Genomic DNA, 22,120 nt, shown 5'->3' with positions numbered 1-22,120 from the left:
TCAACATTCTTATGTTTGGCGTTCCGGAACCCACATTATCTCAAGCTGAAAACGCGTTTTCTGCATTGTGCCATAACTTTGCAGGGAAGCTTCAGAACATGAAATGTTCACCTCCCACTATAGCAGAAAGGGTCTTTCTAGTAGTTGCACATCAAATCTAAGCTGTCTGAAGGGTTTTTCCAAAGTTATCAACATTTTTATGTTTGGCCTTCCGGAACCCACCTTATCTCAGGCTGAAAACGGGTTTTCTGCATTGTCCCTTAACTTTGCAGGGAATTATCAGAACATAAAATTTTCATGTCCCACTATGACAACCAGGGTCTTTCTAATAGTTGCACATCAAATCTAATCTGTCTGAAGTGTTTTTCCAATGTTATCAACATTTTTATGTTTGGCGTTCCGGAACCCACCTTATCTCAGGCTGAAAACGCGTTTTCTGCATTGTCCCATAACTTTGAAGGAAACGTTCAGAACATGACAGTTTCACCTCCCACTATAGCAGAAAGGGTCTTTCTAGTAGTTGCACATCAAATCTAAGCTGTCTGAAGTGTTTTTCGAAAGTTATCAACATTTTTACGTTTGGCGTTCCGGAGCCCACCTTGTCTCAGGCTGAAAACGCGTTTTCTGCATTGTGCCATAACTTTGCAGGGAAGTTCCAGAAAATGACATTTTCACCTCCCACTATAGCAGAAAGGGTCTTTCTAGTAGTTGCACATCAAATCTAAGCTGTCTGAAGTGTTTTTTGAAAGTTATCAACATTTTTATGTTTGGCGTCCCGGAATCGACCTTATGTCAGGTTGAAAAATTGTTTTCTGCATTGTCCCATAACTTTCCAGGGAAGCTTCAGAACATGCAATTTTGACCTCCCACTATAGCAGAAAGGGTCTTTCTAGTAGTTGCACATCAAATCTAAGCTGTCTGAAGTGCTTTTCAAAAACTATCAACATTTTTATGTTTGGCGTTTCGGAACACACCTTATCTCAAGCTGAAAACGCGTTTTCTGCATTGTGCCATTACTTTGCAGGGAAGCTTCAGAACATGAAATTTTCACCTCCAACTATAGCAGAAAGGGTTTTTCTAGTTGTTGCACATTAAATCTAAGCTGTCTGAAGTGTTTTTCCAAAGTTATCAACATTTTTACGTTTGCCGCTCCGGAACCCACATTATATCGGGCTGAAAACGCGTTTTCTGCATTGAGCCATAACTTTGCAGGGAAGCTTCAGAACATGAAATTTTAACCTCCCACCGTAGCAGAAAGGGTCTTTCTAGTAGTTGCACATCAAATCTAAGCTGTCTGAAGTGTTTTTCCAAAGTTATCAACATTTTTAAGTTTGGCGTTCCGGAACCCACCTTATCTCACGCTGAAAACGCGTTTTGTGCATTGTTCCTTAACTTTGCAGGGAAGCATCAGAACATGTAATTTTCAGCTCCCACTATGACAAACAGGGTCTTTCTAATAGTTGCACATCAAATCTAATCTGTCTGAAGTGTTTTTCGAAAGTTATCAACATTTTTATGTTTGGCGTTTCGGAACCCACCTTGTCTCAGGCTGAAAACGCGTTTACTGCATTGTGCCATAACTTTTAAGGAAAGCTTCAGAACATGAAAGTTTCACCTCCCACTATAGCAGAAAGGGTCTTTTTAGTAGTTACACATCAAATCTAAGCTGTCTGAAGGGTTTTTCCAAAGTTATCAACATTTTTATGTTTGGCGTTCCGGAACCCATCTCATCTCAGGCTGAAAACGCGTTTTCTGCATTGTCCCTTAACTTTGCAGGGAATTATCAGAACATAAAATTTTCAGCTCCCACTATGACAAACAGGGTCTTTCTAATAGTTGCACATCAAATCTAAGCTGTCTGAAGTGTTTTTTGAAAGTTATCAACATTTTTAAATTTGGCGTTCCGAACCCACCTTATCTAAGGCTGAAAACGCGTTTTCTGCATTGTGCCATAACTTTGCAGGGAAGCTTCAGAACATGAAATTTTCACCTCCCACTATAGCAGAAAGGGTCTTTCTTGTAGTTGCACATCAAATCTAAGCTGTCTGAAGTGTTTTTCTCAAGTTATCAACATGTTTATGTTTGGCGTTCCGGAATCGACCTTTTTTCAGGCTGAAAACGCGTTTTACGCATTGTCACATAACTTTCCAGGGAAGCTTCAGAACATGAAATTATGACCTCCCACTATGGCAGAAAGGGTCTTTCTATTAGTTGCACATCAAATCTAAGCTGTCTGAAGTGTTTTTCGAAAGTTATCAACATTTTTACGTTTGGCGTTCCGGAACCCACCTTATCTCAGGCTGAAAACGCGTTTTGTGCATGTGCCATTAATTCTCAGGGAAGATTCAGAAAATGAAATTTTCACCTCCCACTATAGCAGAAAGGGTCTTTCTAGTAGTTGCACATCAAATCTAAGCTGTCTGAAGTGTTTTTCGAAAGTTATCAACATTTTCATGTTTGGCGTTCCGGAATCGAGCTTATCTCAGGCTGAAGACGCGTTTTACGCATTGTGCCATAACTTTGCAGGGAAGTTCCAGAAAATGAAATTTTCACCTCCCACTATTGCAGAAAGGGTTTTTCTAGTAGTTGCACATCAAATCTAAGCTGTCTGAAGTGCTTTTCAAAAATTATCAACATTTTTATGTTTGGCGTTCCGGAACACACCTTATCTCAAGCTGAAAAAGCGTTTTCTGCATTGTGCCATTACTTTGCAGGGAAGCTTCAGAACATGAAATTTTCATCTCCCACTATAGCAGATAGGGTCTTTCTAGTTGTTGCACATTAAATCTAAGCTGTCTGAAGTGTTTTTCCAAAGTTATCAACATTTTTACGTTTGCCGCTCCGGAACCCACATTATCTCGGGCTGAAAACGCGTTTTCTGCATTGTGCCATAACTTTGCAGGGAAGCTTCAGAACATGAAATTTTAACCTCCCACTGTAGAAGAAAGGGTCTTTCTAGTAGTTGCACATAAAATCTAAGCTGTCTGAAGTGTTTTTCCAAAGTTATCAACATTTTTATGTTTGGCGTTCCGGAACCCACCTTATCTCAGGCTGAAAACGCGTTTTCTGCATTGTCCCTTAACTTTGCAGGGAAGCATCAGAACATAAAATTTTCAGCTCCCACTATGACAAACAGGGTCTTTCTAATAGTTGCACATCAAATCTAATCTGTCTGAAGTGTTTTTCGAAAGTTATCAACATTTTTAAGTTTGGCGTTCCGGAACCCACCTTATCTCACGCTGAAAATGCATTGTCTGCATTGTCCCATAACTTTGAAGGAAAGCTTCAGAACATGAAAGTTTCACCTCCCACTATAGCGGAAAGGGTCTTTCTAGTAGTTGCACATCAAATATAAGCTGTCTGAAATGTTTTTCCAAAGTTATCAACATTTTTATGTTTGGCGTTCCGGAATCGACCTTATCTCAGGCTGAAGACGCGTTTTACGCATTGTGCCATAACTTTGCAGGGAAGTTCCAGAAAATGAAATTTTCACCTCCCACTATAGCAGAAAGGGTTTTTCTAGTAGTTGCACATCAAATCTAAGCTGTCTGAAGTGTTTTTCGAAAGTTATCAACATTTTCAAGTTTGGCGTTCCGGAACCCACCTTATCTAAGGCTGAAAACGCGTTTTCCGCATTGTGCCACAACTTTGCAGGGAAGGTTCAGAACATGAAATTTTCACCTCCCACTATAGCAGAAAGGGTCTTTCTTGTAGTTGCACATCAAATCTAAGCTGTCTGAAGTGTTTTTCGAAAGTTATCAACATTTTTATGTTTGGCGTTCCGGAATCGACCTTATCTCAGGCTGAAAACGCGTTTTACGCATTGTCCCATAACTTTCCAGGGAAGCTTCAGAATATGAAATTTTTACCTCCCACTATGGCAGAAAGGGTCTTTCTAGTAGTTGCACATCAAATATAAGCTGTGTGAAATGTTTTTCCAAAGTTATCAACATTTTTATGTTTGGCGTTCCGGAATCGACCTTATCTCAGGCTGAAGACGCGTTTTACGCATTGTGCCATAACTTTGCAGGGAAGCGTCAGAACATGAAATTTTCACCTCCCACTATAGCAGAAAGGGTCTTTCTAGTAGTTGCACATCAAATCTAAGCTGTCTGAAGTGTTTTTCGAAAGCTATCAACATTTTTATGTTTGGCGTTCCAGAATCGACCTTATCTCAGGCTGAAAACGCGTTGTCTGCATTGTTCCATAACTTTGCATGGAAGCTTCCGAACATGAAATTTTAATCTCCCACTGTAGCAGAAAGGGTCTTTCTAGTAGTTGCACATCAAATCTAAGCTGTCTGAAGTGTTTTTCGAAAGTTATCAACATTTTGATATTTGGCGTTCCGGAATCGACCTTATCTCAGGCTGAAAACGCGTTTTACGCATTGTGCCATAACTTTGCAGGGAAGCTTCAGAAAATGAAATTTTCACCTCCCACTATAGCAGAAAGGGTCTTTCTAGTAGTTGCACATTAAATCTAAGCTGTCAGAAGTGTTGTTCCAAAGTAATAAACATTTTTACGTTTGGCGTTTTGGAAACCACCTTATCTCAGGCTGAAAACGCGTTTTCTGCATTGTGCCATAACTTCTCAGGGAAGCTTCAGAACATGAAATGTTCACATCCCACTATAGCAGAACGGGTCTTTGTAGTAGTTGCACATCAAATCTAAGCTGTCTGATATGTTTTTTCCAAAGTTATCAACATTTTTATGTTTGGCGTTCCGGAACTCAGCTTATCTCAGGCTGAAAACGCGTTTTCTGCATTGTCCCATAACTTTGCAGGGAAGCTTCAGAACATGAAATTTTCACTTCCCACAATAGCAGAAAGGGTCTTTCTAGTAGTTGCACATCAAATCTAAGCTGTATGAAGTTTTTTTCCTAAGCTTTCAACATTTTTATGTTTGGCGTTCCGGAATCAACCTTATCTCAGGCTTAAAACGCGTTTTCTGCATTGTGCCGTAACTTTGCAAGGAAGTTTCAGAACATGAAATTTTAACCACCCACTGTAGCAGAAAGGCTCTTTCTAGTAGTTGCACATCAAATCTAAGCTGTCTGAAGTGTTTTTCCAAAGTTATCAACATTTTTATGTTTGGCGTTCCGGAACCCACCTTATCTCAGGCTGAAAACGCGTTTTCTGCATTGTTCCTTAACTTTGCAGGGAAGCATCAGAACATAAAATTTTCTTCTCCCACTATGACAAACAGGGTCTTTCTAATAGTTGCACATCAAATCTAATCTGTCTGAAGTGTTTTTCGAAAGTTATTAACATTTTTATGTTTGGCATTCCGGAACCCACCTTATCTCAGGCTGAAAACGCGTTTTCTGCATTGTGCCATAACTTTGCAGGGAAGCGTCGGAACATGAAATTTTCACCTCCCACTATAGCAGAAAGGGTCTTTCTAGTAGTTGCACATCAAATCTAAGCTGTCTGAAGTGTTTTTTCCAAAGTTTTCAACATTTTTATGTTTGGCGTTCCGGAACCCACCTTATCTCAGGCTGAAAACGCGTGTTCTGCATTGTGCCATAACTTTGCAGGGAAGCTTCAGAACATGAAATTTTCTGCTCCCACTATAGCAGAAAGGGTCTTTGTAGTAGTTGCACATCAAATCTAAGCTGTCTGATATGTTTTTTCCAAAGTTATCAACATTTTTATGTTTGGCGTTCCGGAACCCACTGTTGTAGGAGTGAGTGTGGAGTGTCTGCCGCTGTTCGTGTATGTGTGGTGTGGCCGCTGCGTGTGGGAGGGGCTGCCGGGAGATTGACGTCTCTCTGGGGAAGAAAAACGTGTAGAAGTGCCCGGTACGTGTCAAGTTCGAACTGCGACAAAATAAACCACAAGAACGCTCTACCAAAGACTCGACTCATCCATGTCCCAGCTCCAGCCGACGAAAAGGACATTAAACCCTGGAGTGCGCGCTCCAGCCTTGGAGGTGACGGAACACCTCCCCTGTGACGCCCGACCACGGTCCGGTGAGGAGGCAGGAAAGGTTTAACACTGGCGACCACGAAGGGACTGGAGGCTCGGAACACTGTGGTGAGCACGTTTAAAGTGACATACGCTGAAAGAAAGTTTTAAAAAGTCGAACCGTGTCGGTGAGGAACGGAGGAGCTAATTGCTAAGCTACACGAGGTTGGATGTTCGGAGGAGTTAGCAGCAACAAGTTCGCCATGAGTAAAGGACGTGACGGACGCTTCGTGGACAACGAAAAATACTGTTTGTGGAATGAAGGTGACAACCCGTTCAAACAAATTGCCAAGAATGAACAGAGGAAAGGGGGTTACGTGTTTCATCCTTTGAGTGAGGCTCGCCGGCCCCAGTGGAAAAACACGAATCCGTTTATTGATGACGTGGACAGTTATGACCCGGACTATTCACAGTTTTCCACGCCACATGTGAACCCATTCTCTGGTGGTCGCACTGGAAATTATGTTCAGAGTACTCCCATGGAATTTGCTCTTCCATACACCCACCAAAGTCCTTCTGGTCACCCACAGAGTACAGAGGTGTGTGATCAGTTGACTGATCCAATGAATCACTTGAGAGTTGGAGGCCGAACCGCTGTCATGCAAAGTGGACGTGGTGTGTCAGGTCAGCGTCACCTGCGCCAGGAGTCGCCTTCTGATAGTGAAGACGATACCGGCACAGAAGAGAGAGTCCCCACGCTTCGGCCCGGCCAGTATGATGGCACTACACCATGGAGAGAATTCTTATACAAGTTTGAGAGCTGCGCCCACGCCAACAACTGGTCTGAGAAGACAATGACCGTGCAGTTAAAGTTTTGTTTAGTTGGGCCTGCTGGTGCCATCGTCCATCGTAATCCACGCTCTGCTAGGTGGGATTATGGCCGCCTGGTGGAGGAGATGGAAACTGCCTACGGACCGTCATCAGAGCATGCTGCGGCAGTGGCAATCGAACTCCGTCAGAGGGTGCGGAAGACTGGTGAGTCGCTTCACTTGTTGAGGGACGACATATATGGGAAAGTCTCGGTGGCCTACAGTGACAGAAGTGAAGTAGAGCAGGACACTATCGGTGTGGAGGTCTTTACATCTGCTGTGGGAGATGCAGAGATTGTCCAGAAATTATTAGAACAGCGCCCACGTACTCTGGCTCAAGCATATGATATTGCAAGGCGCCATGAGACCACCAAGCGCGCTGCATTGTATGTGGCCAGTTTTGCTCATTCTGGGTCCCGTAGTTTCAGTGAACGACGGCAAAGAGCAGCTGTTGTCAAGGAAGGAGTCGAAGTCGAAGGTACAGAACGTGTTTCAATGCCGACCCTGCCCAGCAGAGCATCTGTGCCCCCTAGCCCTCCAGCCATTCCACGTTGCCCCCCACGTAAGATGTCTGCCCGCCACGACATGAAGTGGGAGGACATTCGCTGCCACAACTGCTCAGGGTTGGGACATATGAGGCGTGAGTGTCCATCACCAAGACAGCCAACCAGAGCTCCGGCATACAAACAGAGTCCAACGCAGCCTAAACCTGCCACCCTCGATCACAACCCGAGTCAAGAAATGAGTGTCAGCATGTTGGTCGGTGACCTGGAGGTGTACGCTGTCTTGGACACTGGGGCGGCTAGAAGTGTTTTCCCTCTTCGACTGTACAACGCTCTCCAGCCAGATGTTCGCCCACCACTGCAGCCACCGACGGTCACAACCCTAGTAGGTGTGGGACCTGGTACTGTTCCTGTGCACGGAGAAGCCGACCTCACAGTGCAGTTCCACAACAGACAAGTCAGTGTGCCCTTTCTGATCGCAGACATCGTGGGTGATGATGCCCTTCTTGGCCAGCCATTCCTGATTCAAGCACAAGCACATTTGGATTATGGGAAACAGCACATTATCTTGTTTGGAGAAGAAGTGCCGTTTTACCGTCCCGACACAAAGAAAAAGACTAGTGCTGTGAAAGTGTGCCGAACTGTTGTCTTGCTGCCCGGTCATGAGTATTTGGTGAGGGGAATGACCCATGCGGGAAGCTGTATTGAAGGCCAAGTGGTTCTGAGTCCCACCAAAGGATTTGTGGAGAAACACAGATTGCTTGTTGCCAGAGTGTTGGTGGAACCAGCCAAGCTTCAACCTGTGCCACTACGCATTTTCAATCCGGGCAACAGGGCTGTGACTATCAAGAAGGGGGCCATTGCTGGATTCCTCCAGCCTGCTACACCGCTGCAGTCCACAAGCAACATAATGGTCTCCAGTGCAACTGACCAGTCGTCTACACTGCCACCACATCTGCGAGAACTCTATACAAAAAGCTCAGCAGAGTTAAGTAACCGAGAGCGACTTCAACTGGCGCAACTGTTATGCACCTACAGCAGTGTATTTTCCACTGGCCCGGATGATATTGGTCGCACAAATCTGGTCCAACACGACATCATTACTCGTCCAGGTGCCCCAGTCAAGCAACCACCACGAAGAATGGCATGGGAGAAACAGCGTGATGCTGATGAGCAGATACAGCAGAACCTGGAGCTCGGACTCGCTAAGCGTAGCCACAGCAGCTGGGCATCGCCTATTGTGATGGTACGAAAAAAAAGATGGAACTTATCGGCTCTGCATTGACTACAGATCTCTGAATGACTGCACCATCAAAGATGCATATCCCCTGCCCCGAATACAAGACACACTGGACACTCTTTCGACGGCAAAGTGGTTCAGCACACTAGACTTGGCTTCCGGCTACTGGCAGGTGGAACTTACACCTCGAGCTCGTAAAGCTTCAGCCTTCTGTACCAGAAACGGCCTATTTGAATGGAATGTCATGCCATTTGGACTGTGTAACGCTCCGGCAACCTTCCAGCGATTAATGGACCGTGTTCTGGCTGGTCTGCAGTGGGAGACCTGCTTGGTCTATCTGGATGATATAATAGTGCTGGGGAAGGATGTGCCTGAGATGTTACAACGGCTAAGCCAAGTGTTCAACCGACTACACCGAGCTCAACTAAAGCTGAAGCCCGCTAAATGTTGCCTCTTCCGCCGGCAAGTGAACTACCTTGGTCACATAGTGTCAGAGAAGGGCGTGTCCACCGACCCTCAAAAAGTCCAGAAGGTTCAAGACTGGCCACCACCAACTTCACTGCAAGAGGTTCGTCAGTTTGTCGGCCTGGCGTCCTATTACCGCCGCTTTGTCAAAGACTTTGCATCAATAGCTGAGCCCCTCCATAATCTGACCAAGAAAAATGCCCGGTTCGAGTGGACGGACAGGTGTCAGGTGGCTTTCAATGAACTGAAGCAACTGCTGTCAACCGCACCCATCTTGGGGTACCCTCTCGACCAAGGTGAGATGATCTTGGACACAGATGCCAGTGACACCGGCATTGGTGCAGTATTGTCCCAGGTTCAGGAGGGAAGTGAACGTGTGTTAGCCTACGGAAGCCGCAAGCTGTCCAAGACGGAACAAAACTACTGTACGACCCGTCGAGAGTTGTTGGCTGTGGTCGAATTTACATCTCATTTTCGACAGTATTTATTAGGCCGCCAGTTCACCGTGAGAACAGACCACAGCAGTCTCCGGTGGCTGACCAAGATGAAAGAGCCCGAAGGACAGCTAGCCAGGTGGCTGGAGAGACTCGGCGAGTACAACTTCAACATCATCCATCGCCCGGGGTTGCTCCACACTAACGCGGACAGCCTGTCCCGGAGACCTTGTCGCCAGTCTTGTCCATGTAAGTTGCCGCCTCCTTCAGTTCCATCAAAATGTGTCACCCATCAGGCTATCCAGTGTAAGATGGGGTCAGACATGCCCGTCAGTGGACCGGAATCGCTCCAGGTGAATATAGTGGGGGTGATCAACGCTGACGACTCGGTCCATTCGTTTCAAGGCTGGTCCATGACGGACCTCCAACGAGCCCAGGAGGCAGACATGGACATCTCACCCGTCAAGATATGGCTCGAGTCCGGCAGTGAGCGCCCCCCTTGGGTCACCGTGTCACCCTACAGCCCCGCGACTAAGGCCTACTGGAGTCAATGGGCAAGACTTTTCATCCGGGATGGAGTCCTGATGAGGAAATACTACTGCCTGGACGACACGCAGTTTTACCCCCAAGTGTTGCTGCCCAAATCCTTCCGAGCAGATGAGACTGAGCGGGGAAATCGGTATATACTTGTCATACAAGACTATTTTACTAAGTGGGTTGAAGCATTCCCCCTCCATGATGACAAAGCTGTGACTGTGGCAGAAGTTTTGGCCTCTCAGTGGGTGTCTCATTACGGTGCTCCACATACCCTGCACAGTGACCAGGGCCGCAATTTTGAATCTGAGGTGTTCCAGAAGATGTGCTTAACGTTCGGCATCGAGAAAACTCACACCACGCCCTTCCGTCCACAGTCTGATGGCCAAGTGGAAAGATTCAACGCCACTCTACAGAAGATCCTGGGCACTACAGCTGAGCGCCGTCACTGGGACTGGGATGTGATGATCCCCTTTGCTGTCATGGCCTACCGAGCAACCAAGCACAGTGCAACTGGTTTAACTCCAAACATGATGATGTTCGGCAGGGAATTGACTGAGCCAGTTGATCTGGTTGCTGGATTACCTCCAGACATTGACGCCACACCTTCACCCCCTGAGTACGTCCAGAGTCTCCGAGAACGGTTGGAGCTGGCACACCAGATCGTCAGAGTCGCCCTTGGTGAAGCAGTGCAACGAGCAAAAAGACAATATGACAAGTCTTGCTGTCGGACCCACTATCAGATTGGTGATGCTGTTTGGTATCTCATCAAAGGCACCCGAAATGTCAAGAACAGAGTTCGGAAGTTCCTGCCGTCGTATGAAGGGCCATATTTCATCCTGGGACAGCTGGACGACCTGGTGTACAGGATCCAGAAGAACCCCAGGACCAAAGTCAAGGTGGTCCATCATGATCAGCTGAAGCCGTACCGTTGCCGGGACGCTCTGGACAACACCTGGGCCCTGGAGCTGGCGTCTTCATGGACACCGATGGAGGTGTCGCCACCACCTGTGCAGAGTGATCAAGCGGACCTGGACCTGGGCTTGTCTCAGCTGTTTTACAACAGTGCAGCTGGGACAGCTTTCAGTTCCACTTCCTCAGATCCTGACATTGATACTGTTGTGTTTGACTCTCCTCAGTCCGGTCTTCCAGACAGCAGTGGTGCTGCAGTTCAACATCATCCGGACCCGAGCGCTGAAAGACCTCGTCGCCAGCGACGACCACCAATCATGTATGGGGAATGGGTCCATTAAGCGAGGTTAACTGTTTGAGATGAATAGTTAAGTTTAGGATTTATAATGTTCTCATGTTCAAATATGTTCTGAAAAAAAAAGAGTATTGGTCTAGTCTGCATGTTGAGGGCTCGTACATATGTCTAGTGACAATAGTGAAAGTGTGTAAAGCGGTTGGCCTGGTATTCACGCACAATTGAGTTAAAAGTCACCCGCTGACTGTTATGGACAGGATGGTGCCATTTTATTTTTTATACACTATTTCTCCACAGGTGCTCATTTTAAAGGTGAGGCTAAAATACTTTATTTTTGTATATTGCAAGTAATAAGGGTTGCCCACCTGTTTTATTTTGGATGGAGTTGCTGGAGTGCATTGTTTAGAATGCTATCCAGAGTGGGGGTAGTGTTGTAGGAGTGAGTGTGGAGTGTCTGCCGCTGTTCGTGTATGTGTGGTGTGGCCGCTGCGTGTGGGAGGGGCTGCCGGGAGATTGACGTCTCTCTGGGGAAGAAAAACGTGTAGAAGTGCCCGGTACGTGTCAAGTTCGAACTGCGACAAAATAAACCACAAGAACGCTCTACCAAAGACTCGACTCATCCATGTCCCAGCTCCAGCCGACGAAAAGGACATTAAACCCTGGAGTGCGCGCTCCAGCCTTGGAGGTGACGGAACACCTCCCCTGTGACGCCCGACCACGGTCCGGTGAGGAGGCAGGAAAGGTTTAACACTGGCGACCACGAAGGGACTGGAGGCTCGGAACACTGTGGTGAGCACGTTTAAAGTGACATACGCTGAAAGAAAGTTTTAAAAAGTCGAACCGTGTCGGTGAGGAACGGAGGAGCTAATTGCTAAGCTACACGAGGTTGGATGTTCGGAGGAGTTAGCAGCAACAAGTTCGCCATGAGTAAAGGACGTGACGGACGCTTCGTGGACAACGAAAAATACTGTTTGTGGAATGAAGGTGACAACCCGTTCAAACAAATTGCCAAGAATGAACAGAGGAAAGGGGGTTACGTGTTTCATCCTTTGAGTGAGGCTCGCCGGCCCCAGTGGAAAAACACGAATCCGTTTATTGATGACGTGGACAGTTATGACCCGGACTATTCACAGTTTTCCACGCCACATGTGAACCCATTCTCTGGTGGTCGCACTGGAAATTATGTTCAGAGTACTCCCATGGAATTTGCTCTTCCATACACCCACCAAAGTCCTTCTGGTCACCCACAGAGTACAGAGGTGTGTGATCAGTTGACTGATCCAATGAATCACTTGAGAGTTGGAGGCCGAACCGCTGTCATGCAAAGTGGACGTGGTGTGTCAGGTCAGCGTCACCTGCGCCAGGAGTCGCCTTCTGATAGTGAAGACGATACCGGCACAGAAGAGAGAGTCCCCACGCTTCGGCCCGGCCAGTATGATGGCACTACACCATGGAGAGAATTCTTATACAAGTTTGAGAGCTGCGCCCACGCCAACAACTGGTCTGAGAAGACAATGACCGTGCAGTTAAAGTTTTGTTTAGTTGGGCCTGCTGGTGCCATCGTCCATCGTAATCCACGCTCTGCTAGGTGGGATTATGGCCGCCTGGTGGAGGAGATGGAAACTGCCTACGGACCGTCATCAGAGCATGCTGCGGCAGTGGCAATCGAACTCCGTCAGAGGGTGCGGAAGACTGGTGAGTCGCTTCACTTGTTGAGGGACGACATATATGGGAAAGTCTCGGTGGCCTACAGTGACAGAAGTGAAGTAGAGCAGGACACTATCGGTGTGGAGGTCTTTACATCTGCTGTGGGAGATGCAGAGATTGTCCAGAAATTATTAGAACAGCGCCCACGTACTCTGGCTCAAGCATATGATATTGCAAGGCGCCATGAGACCACCAAGCGCGCTGCATTGTATGTGGCCAGTTTTGCTCATTCTGGGTCCCGTAGTTTCAGTGAACGACGGCAAAGAGCAGCTGTTGTCAAGGAAGGAGTCGAAGTCGAAGGTACAGAACGTGTTTCAATGCCGACCCTGCCCAGCAGAGCATCTGTGCCCCCTAGCCCTCCAGCCATTCCACGTTGCCCCCCACGTAAGATGTCTGCCCGCCACGACATGAAGTGGGAGGACATTCGCTGCCACAACTGCTCAGGGTTGGGACATATGAGGCGTGAGTGTCCATCACCAAGACAGCCAACCAGAGCTCCGGCATACAAACAGAGTCCAACGCAGCCTAAACCTGCCACCCTCGATCACAACCCGAGTCAAGAAATGAGTGTCAGCATGTTGGTCGGTGACCTGGAGGTGTACGCTGTCTTGGACACTGGGGCGGCTAGAAGTGTTTTCCCTCTTCGACTGTACAACGCTCTCCAGCCAGATGTTCGCCCACCACTGCAGCCACCGACGGTCACAACCCTAGTAGGTGTGGGACCTGGTACTGTTCCTGTGCACGGAGAAGCCGACCTCACAGTGCAGTTCCACAACAGACAAGTCAGTGTGCCCTTTCTGATCGCAGACATCGTGGGTGATGATGCCCTTCTTGGCCAGCCATTCCTGATTCAAGCACAAGCACATTTGGATTATGGGAAACAGCACATTATCTTGTTTGGAGAAGAAGTGCCGTTTTACCGTCCCGACACAAAGAAAAAGACTAGTGCTGTGAAAGTGTGCCGAACTGTTGTCTTGCTGCCCGGTCATGAGTATTTGGTGAGGGGAATGACCCATGCGGGAAGCTGTATTGAAGGCCAAGTGGTTCTGAGTCCCACCAAAGGATTTGTGGAGAAACACAGATTGCTTGTTGCCAGAGTGTTGGTGGAACCAGCCAAGCTTCAACCTGTGCCACTACGCATTTTCAATCCGGGCAACAGGGCTGTGACTATCAAGAAGGGGGCCATTGCTGGATTCCTCCAGCCTGCTACACCGCTGCAGTCCACAAGCAACATAATGGTCTCCAGTGCAACTGACCAGTCGTCTACACTGCCACCACATCTGCGAGAACTCTATACAAAAAGCTCAGCAGAGTTAAGTAACCGAGAGCGACTTCAACTGGCGCAACTGTTATGCACCTACAGCAGTGTATTTTCCACTGGCCCGGATGATATTGGTCGCACAAATCTGGTCCAACACGACATCATTACTCGTCCAGGTGCCCCAGTCAAGCAACCACCACGAAGAATGGCATGGGAGAAACAGCGTGATGCTGATGAGCAGATACAGCAGAACCTGGAGCTCGGACTCGCTAAGCGTAGCCACAGCAGCTGGGCATCGCCTATTGTGATGGTACGAAAAAAAAGATGGAACTTATCGGCTCTGCATTGACTACAGATCTCTGAATGACTGCACCATCAAAGATGCATATCCCCTGCCCCGAATACAAGACACACTGGACACTCTTTCGACGGCAAAGTGGTTCAGCACACTAGACTTGGCTTCCGGCTACTGGCAGGTGGAACTTACACCTCGAGCTCGTAAAGCTTCAGCCTTCTGTACCAGAAACGGCCTATTTGAATGGAATGTCATGCCATTTGGACTGTGTAACGCTCCGGCAACCTTCCAGCGATTAATGGACCGTGTTCTGGCTGGTCTGCAGTGGGAGACCTGCTTGGTCTATCTGGATGATATAATAGTGCTGGGGAAGGATGTGCCTGAGATGTTACAACGGCTAAGCCAAGTGTTCAACCGACTACACCGAGCTCAACTAAAGCTGAAGCCCGCTAAATGTTGCCTCTTCCGCCGGCAAGTGAACTACCTTGGTCACATAGTGTCAGAGAAGGGCGTGTCCACCGACCCTCAAAAAGTCCAGAAGGTTCAAGACTGGCCACCACCAACTTCACTGCAAGAGGTTCGTCAGTTTGTCGGCCTGGCGTCCTATTACCGCCGCTTTGTCAAAGACTTTGCATCAATAGCTGAGCCCCTCCATAATCTGACCAAGAAAAATGCCCGGTTCGAGTGGACGGACAGGTGTCAGGTGGCTTTCAATGAACTGAAGCAACTGCTGTCAACCGCACCCATCTTGGGGTACCCTCTCGACCAAGGTGAGATGATCTTGGACACAGATGCCAGTGACACCGGCATTGGTGCAGTATTGTCCCAGGTTCAGGAGGGAAGTGAACGTGTGTTAGCCTACGGAAGCCGCAAGCTGTCCAAGACGGAACAAAACTACTGTACGACCCGTCGAGAGTTGTTGGCTGTGGTCGAATTTACATCTCATTTTCGACAGTATTTATTAGGCCGCCAGTTCACCGTGAGAACAGACCACAGCAGTCTCCGGTGGCTGACCAAGATGAAAGAGCCCGAAGGACAGCTAGCCAGGTGGCTGGAGAGACTCGGCGAGTACAACTTCAACATCATCCATCGCCCGGGGTTGCTCCACACTAACGCGGACAGCCTGTCCCGGAGACCTTGTCGCCAGTCTTGTCCATGTAAGTTGCCGCCTCCTTCAGTTCCATCAAAATGTGTCACCCATCAGGCTATCCAGTGTAAGATGGGGTCAGACATGCCCGTCAGTGGACCGGAATCGCTCCAGGTGAATATAGTGGGGGTGATCAACGCTGACGACTCGGTCCATTCGTTTCAAGGCTGGTCCATGACGGACCTCCAACGAGCCCAGGAGGCAGACATGGACATCTCACCCGTCAAGATATGGCTCGAGTCCGGCAGTGAGCGCCCCCCTTGGGTCACCGTGTCACCCTACAGCCCCGCGACTAAGGCCTACTGGAGTCAATGGGCAAGACTTTTCATCCGGGATGGAGTCCTGATGAGGAAATACTACTGCCTGGACGACACGCAGTTTTACCCCCAAGTGTTGCTGCCCAAATCCTTCCGAGCAGATGAGACTGAGCGGGGAAATCGGTATATACTTGTCATACAAGACTATTTTACTAAGTGGGTTGAAGCATTCCCCCTCCATGATGACAAAGCTGTGACTGTGGCAGAAGTTTTGGCCTCTCAGTGGGTGTCTCATTACGGTGCTCCACATACCCTGCACAGTGACCAGGGCCGCAATTTTGAATCTGAGGTGTTCCAGAAGATGTGCTTAACGTTCGGCATCGAGAAAACTCACACCACGCCCTTCCGTCCACAGTCTGATGGCCAAGTGGAAAGATTCAACGCCACTCTACAGAAGATCCTGGGCACTACAGCTGAGCGCCGTCACTGGGACTGGGATGTGATGATCCCCTTTGCTGTCATGGCCTACCGAGCAACCAAGCACAGTGCAACTGGTTTAACTCCAAACATGATGATGTTCGGCAGGGAATTGACTGAGCCAGTTGATCTGGTTGCTGGATTACCTCCAGACATTGACGCCACACCTTCACCCCCTGAGTACGTCCAGAGTCTCCGAGAACGGTTGGAGCTGGCACACCAGATCGTCAGAGTCGCCCTTGGTGAAGCAGTGCAACGAGCAAAAAGACAATATGACAAGTCTTGCTGTCGGACCCACTATCAGATTGGTGATGCTGTTTGGTATCTCATCAAAGGCACCCGAAATGTCAAGAACAGAGTTCGGAAGTTCCTGCCGTCGTATGAAGGGCCATATTTCATCCTGGGACAGCTGGACGACCTGGTGTACAGGATCCAGAAGAACCCCAGGACCAAAGTCAAGGTGGTCCATCATGATCAGCTGAAGCCGTACCGTTGCCGGGACGCTCTGGACAACACCTGGGCCCTGGAGCTGGCGTCTTCATGGACACCGATGGAGGTGTCGCCACCACCTGTGCAGAGTGATCAAGCGGACCTGGACCTGGGCTTGTCTCAGCTGTTTTACAACAGTGCAGCTGGGACAGCTTTCAGTTCCACTTCCTCAGATCCTGACATTGATACTGTTGTGTTTGACTCTCCTCAGTCCGGTCTTCCAGACAGCAGTGGTGCTGCAGTTCAACATCATCCGGACCCGAGCGCTGAAAGACCTCGTCGCCAGCGACGACCACCAATCATGTATGGGGAATGGGTCCATTAAGCGAGGTTAACTGTTTGAGATGAATAGTTAAGTTTAGGATTTATAATGTTCTCATGTTCAAATATGTTCTGAAAAAAAAAAGAGTATTGGTCTAGTCTGCATGTTGAGGGCTCGTACATATGTCTAGTGACAATAGTGAAAGTGTGTAAAGCGGTTGGCCTGGTATTCACGCACAATTGAGTTAAAAGTCACCCGCTGACTGTTATGGACAGGATGGTGCCATTTTATTTTTTATACACTATTTCTCCACAGGTGCTCATTTTAAAGGTGAGGCTAAAATACTTTATTTTTGTATATTGCAAGTAATAAGGGTTGCCCACCTGTTTTATTTTGGATGGAGTTGCTGGAGTGCATTGTTTAGAATGCTATCCAGAGTGGGGGTAGTGTTGTAGGAGTGAGTGTGGAGTGTCTGCCGCTGTTCGTGTATGTGTGGTGTGGCCGCTGCGTGTGGGAGGGGCTGCCGGGAGATTGACGTCTCTCTGGGGAAGAAAAACGTGTAGAAGTGCCCGGTACGTGTCAAGTTCGAACTGCGACAAAATAAACCACAAGAACGCTCTACCAAAGACTCGACTCATCCATGTCCCAGCTCCAGCCGACGAAAAGGACATTAAACCCTGGAGTGCGCGCTCCAGCCTTGGAGGTGACGGAACACCTCCCCTGTGACGCCCGACCACGGTCCGGTGAGGAGGCAGGAAAGGTTTAACACCACCTTATCTCAGGCTGAAAACGCGTTTTCTGCATTGTGCCATAACTTTGAAGGAAAGCTTCATAAAATGAAAGTTTCACCTCCCACTATAGCAGAAAGGGTCTTTCTAGTAGTTGCACATCAAATATAAGCTGTCCGAAGTGTTTTTCCAAAGTTATCAACATTTTTATGTTTGGCGTTCCGGAACCCACCTTATCTCAGGCTGAAAACGCGTTTTCTGCATTGTGCCATAACTTTGCAGGGAAGCTTCAGAACATGAAATTTTCAGCTCCCACTATAGCAGAAAGGGTCTTTGTAGTAGTTGCACATCAAATCTAAGCTGTCTGATATGTTTTTTCCAAAGTTATCAACATTTTTATGTTTGGCGTTCCGGAACCCACCTTACCTCAGGCTGAAAACGCGTTTTCTGCATTGTCCCAAAACTTTGCAGGGAAGCTTCAGAACATGAAATTGTCACTTCCCACAATAGCAGAAAGGGTCTTTCTAGTAGTTGCACATCAAATCTAAGCTGTCTGTAATGTTTTTTCCAAAGTTATGAACATTTTTATGTTTGGCGTTCCGGAACCCACCTTATCTCAGGCTGAAGACACGTTTTCTGCATTGTGCCATAACTTTGCAGGGAAGCTTCAGAACATGAAATTTTCTGCTCCCACTATAGCAGAAAGGGTCTTTGTAGTAGTTGCTCATCAAATCTAAGCTGTCTGATATGTTTTTTCCAAACTTATCAACATTTTTATGTTTGGCGTTCCGGAACCCACCTTATCTCAGGCTGAAAACGCGTTTTCTGCATTGTCCCATAACTTTGCAGGGAAGCTTCAGAACATGAAATTTTCACTTCCCACAATAGCAGAATAGGTCTTTCTAGTGGTTGCACATCAAATCTAAGCTGTCTGAAATGTTTTTTCCAAAGTTATCAACATTTTTATGTTTGGCGTTCCGGAACCCACCTTATCCCAGGCTGAAAACGCGTTTTCTGCATTGTGCCATAACTTTGCAGGGAAGCTACAGAACATGAAAAATTTCACCTCCCACTATAGCAGAAAGGGTCTTTCTAGTAGTTGCACATCAAATCAAAGCTGTCTGAAGTGTTTTTCGAAAGTTATCAACATTTTTTTTGTTTGGCGTTCCGGAACCCACTTTATCTCAGGCTGAAAACGCGTTATCTGCATTGTGCCATAACTTTGCAGGGAAGCCTCAGAACATGAAATTTTCAAATCCCACTATGACAGACAGGGTCTTTGTAGTAGTTGCACATCAAATCTAAGCTGTCTGAAGTGTTTTTCGAAAGTTATCAACATTTTTATGTTTGGCGTTCCGGAACCCAACTTGTCTCAGGCTGAAAACGCGTTTTCTGCATTGTGCCATAACTTTGGAGGAAAGCTTCAGAACATGAAAGTTCCACCTCCCACTATAGCAGAAAGGGTCTTTCTTGTAGTTGCACATCAAATATAAGCTGTCTGATGTGTTTTCCAAAGTTATCAACATTTTTATGTTTGGCGTTCCGGAACCCACCTTATCTCAGGCTGAAAACGCGTTTTCTGCATTGTGCCATAACTTTGCAGGAAAGCTTCAAAAATGAAATTTTCACCTCCCACTATCGCAGAAAGGGTCTTTCTAGTAGGTGCACATCAAATCTAAGCTGTCTGAAATGTTTTCCGAAAGTTATCAACATTTTTATGTTTGGCGTTCCGGAATCGACCTTATCTCAGGCTGAAAACACGTTTTACGCATTGTCCCATAACTTTCCAGGGAAGCTTCAGAACATGAAATTTTGACCTCCCACTATAGCAGAAAGGGTCTTTCTAGGAGTTGCACATCAAATCCAAGCTGTCTGAAGTGTTTTTCAAAAGTTATCAACATTTTTATGTTTGGCATTCCGGAATCAACCTTATCTCAGGCTGAAAACGCGTTTTCAGCATTGTGCCATAACTTCTCAGGGAAGCTTCAGAACATGAAATGTTCACCTCCCACTATAGCAGAAAGGGACTTTCTAGAAGTCGCACATCAAATCTAAGCTGTCTGAAGTGTTTTTCCAAAGTTATCAACATTTTTATGTTTGGCGTTCCGGAACCCACCTCATCTCAGGCTGAAAACGCATTTTCTGCTTTGTGCCATAACTTTGCTGGGAATCTTTAGAACATGAAATTTTAACCTCCCACAATAGCATAAAGGGTCTTTCTTGTAGTTGCACATCAAATCTAAGCTGTCTGAAGTGTTTTTCCAAATTTATCAACATTTTTATGTTTGCCGTTCCGGAACCCACCTTTTTTCAGGCTGAAAACGCGTTTTCTGCATTGTGCCATAACTTTGCAGGGAAGCTTCAGAACATGAAATTTTCACCTCCCACAAAAGCAGAAAGGGTCTTTCTAGTAGTTGCACATAAAATCTAAGCTGTCTGAAGTGTTGTTCAAAAGTTATCAACATTTTTACGTTTGGCGTTCCGGAACCCACCTCATCTCAGGCTGAAAACGCATTTTCTGCTTTGTGCCATAACTTTGCTGGGAATCTTTAGAACATGAAATTTTAACCTCCCACAATAGCATAAAGGGTCTTTCTAGTAGTTGCACATCAAATCTAAGCTGTCTGAAATGTTTTTTCCAAATTTATCAACATTTTTATGTTTGCCGTTCCGGAACCCAACTTGTCTCAGGCTGAAAACGCGTTTTCTGCATTGTGCCATAACTTTGGAGGAAAGCTTCAGAACATGAAAGTTCCACCTCCCACTATAGCAGAAAGGGTCTTTCTTGTAGTTGCACATCAAATATAAGCTGTCTGATGTGTTTTCCAAAGTTATCAACATTTTTATGTTTGGCGTTCCGGAACCCACCTTATCTCAGGCTGAAAACGCGTTTTCTGCATTGTGCCATAACTTTGCAGGAAAGCTTCAAAAATGAAATTTTCACCTCCCACTATCGCAGAAAGGGTCTTTCTAGTAGGTGCACATCAAATCTAAGCTGTCTGAAATGTTTTCCGAAAGTTATCAACATTTTTATGTTTGGCGTTCCGGAATCGACCTTATCTCAGGCTGAAAACACGTTTTACGCATTGTCCCATAACTTTCCAGGGAAGCTTCAGAACATGAAATTTTGACCTCCCACTATAGCAGAAAGGGTCTTTCTAGGAGTTGCACATCAAATCCAAGCTGTCTGAAGTGTTTTTCAAAAGTTATCAACATTTTTATGTTTGGCATTCCGGAATCAACCTTATCTCAGGCTGAAAACGCGTTTTCAGCATTGTGCCATAACTTCTCAGGGAAGCTTCAGAACATGAAATGTTCACCTCCCACTATAGCAGAAAGGGACTTTCTAGAAGTCGCACATCAAATCTAAGCTGTCTGAAGTGTTTTTCCAAAGTTATCAACATTTTTATGTTTGGCGTTCCGGAACCCACCTCATCTCAGGCTGAAAACGCATTTTCTGCTTTGTGCCATAACTTTGCTGGGAATCTTTAGAACATGAAATTTTAACCTCCCACAATAGCATAAAGGGTCTTTCTTGTAGTTGCACATCAAATCTAAGCTGTCTGAAGTGTTTTTCCAAATTTATCAACATTTTTATGTTTGCCGTTCCGGAACCCACCTTTTTTCAGGCTGAAAACGCGTTTTCTGCATTGTGCCATAACTTTGCAGGGAAGCTTCAGAACATGAAATTTTCACCTCCCACAAAAGCAGAAAGGGTCTTTCTAGTAGTTGCACATAAAATCTAAGCTGTCTGAAGTGTTGTTCAAAAGTTATCAACATTTTTACGTTTGGCGTTCCGGAACCCACCTCATCTCAGGCTGAAAACGCATTTTCTGCTTTGTGCCATAACTTTGCTGGGAATCTTTAGAACATGAAATTTTAACCTCCCACAATAGCATAAAGGGTCTTTCTAGTAGTTGCACATCAAATCTAAGCTGTCTGAAATGTTTTTTCCAAATTTATCAACATTTTTATGTTTGCCGTTCCGGAACCCACCTTTTTTCAGGCTGAAAACGCGTTTTCTGCATTGTGCCATAACTTTGCAGGGAAGCTTCAGAACATGAAATTTTCACCTCCCACAAAAGCAGAAAGGGTCTTTCTTGTAGTTGCACATCAAATCTAAGCTGTCTGAAATGTTTTTTCCAAAGTTATCAACATTTTTATGTTTGGCGTTCCCGAACCCACCTTGTCTCAGGCTGAAAACGCGTTTTCTGCATTGTGCCATAACTTTGAAGGAAAGCTTCAGAACATCAAAGTTTCACCTCCCACTATAGCAGAAAGGGTCTTTTTAGTAGTTACACATCAAATCTAATCTGTCTGAAGTGTTTTTCGAAAGTTA

At 46.5% G+C, this 22,120-nt stretch overlaps 1 protein-coding gene across 1 annotated transcript; it reads left to right on the top strand.

Moving 5' to 3' along the window:
• Nucleotides 1-7,295: 7,295 nt before the first annotated feature.
• Nucleotides 7,296-17,116, top strand: LOC128767911 (uncharacterized). Its single transcript, XM_053880274.1, is given in 5 exon segments — nucleotides 7,296-8,530; nucleotides 8,532-11,005; nucleotides 11,091-11,209; nucleotides 12,059-14,442; nucleotides 14,444-17,116. Coding segments are annotated over 5 exon segments (8,838 nt in total). The 5' UTR covers nucleotides 7,296-7,342.
• The last annotated feature ends 5,004 nt before the right edge of the window (nucleotides 17,117-22,120 follow it).

The sequence above is a fragment of the Synchiropus splendidus genome, chromosome 12 (assembly GCF_027744825.2).
Source record: "Synchiropus splendidus isolate RoL2022-P1 chromosome 12, RoL_Sspl_1.0, whole genome shotgun sequence".
NCBI classification, from domain to species: domain Eukaryota; kingdom Metazoa; phylum Chordata; class Actinopteri; order Syngnathiformes; family Callionymidae; genus Synchiropus; species Synchiropus splendidus.
Note: the sequence above shows the minus strand (reverse complement) of the source record. Positions and strands in the feature narration are given on the sequence as shown.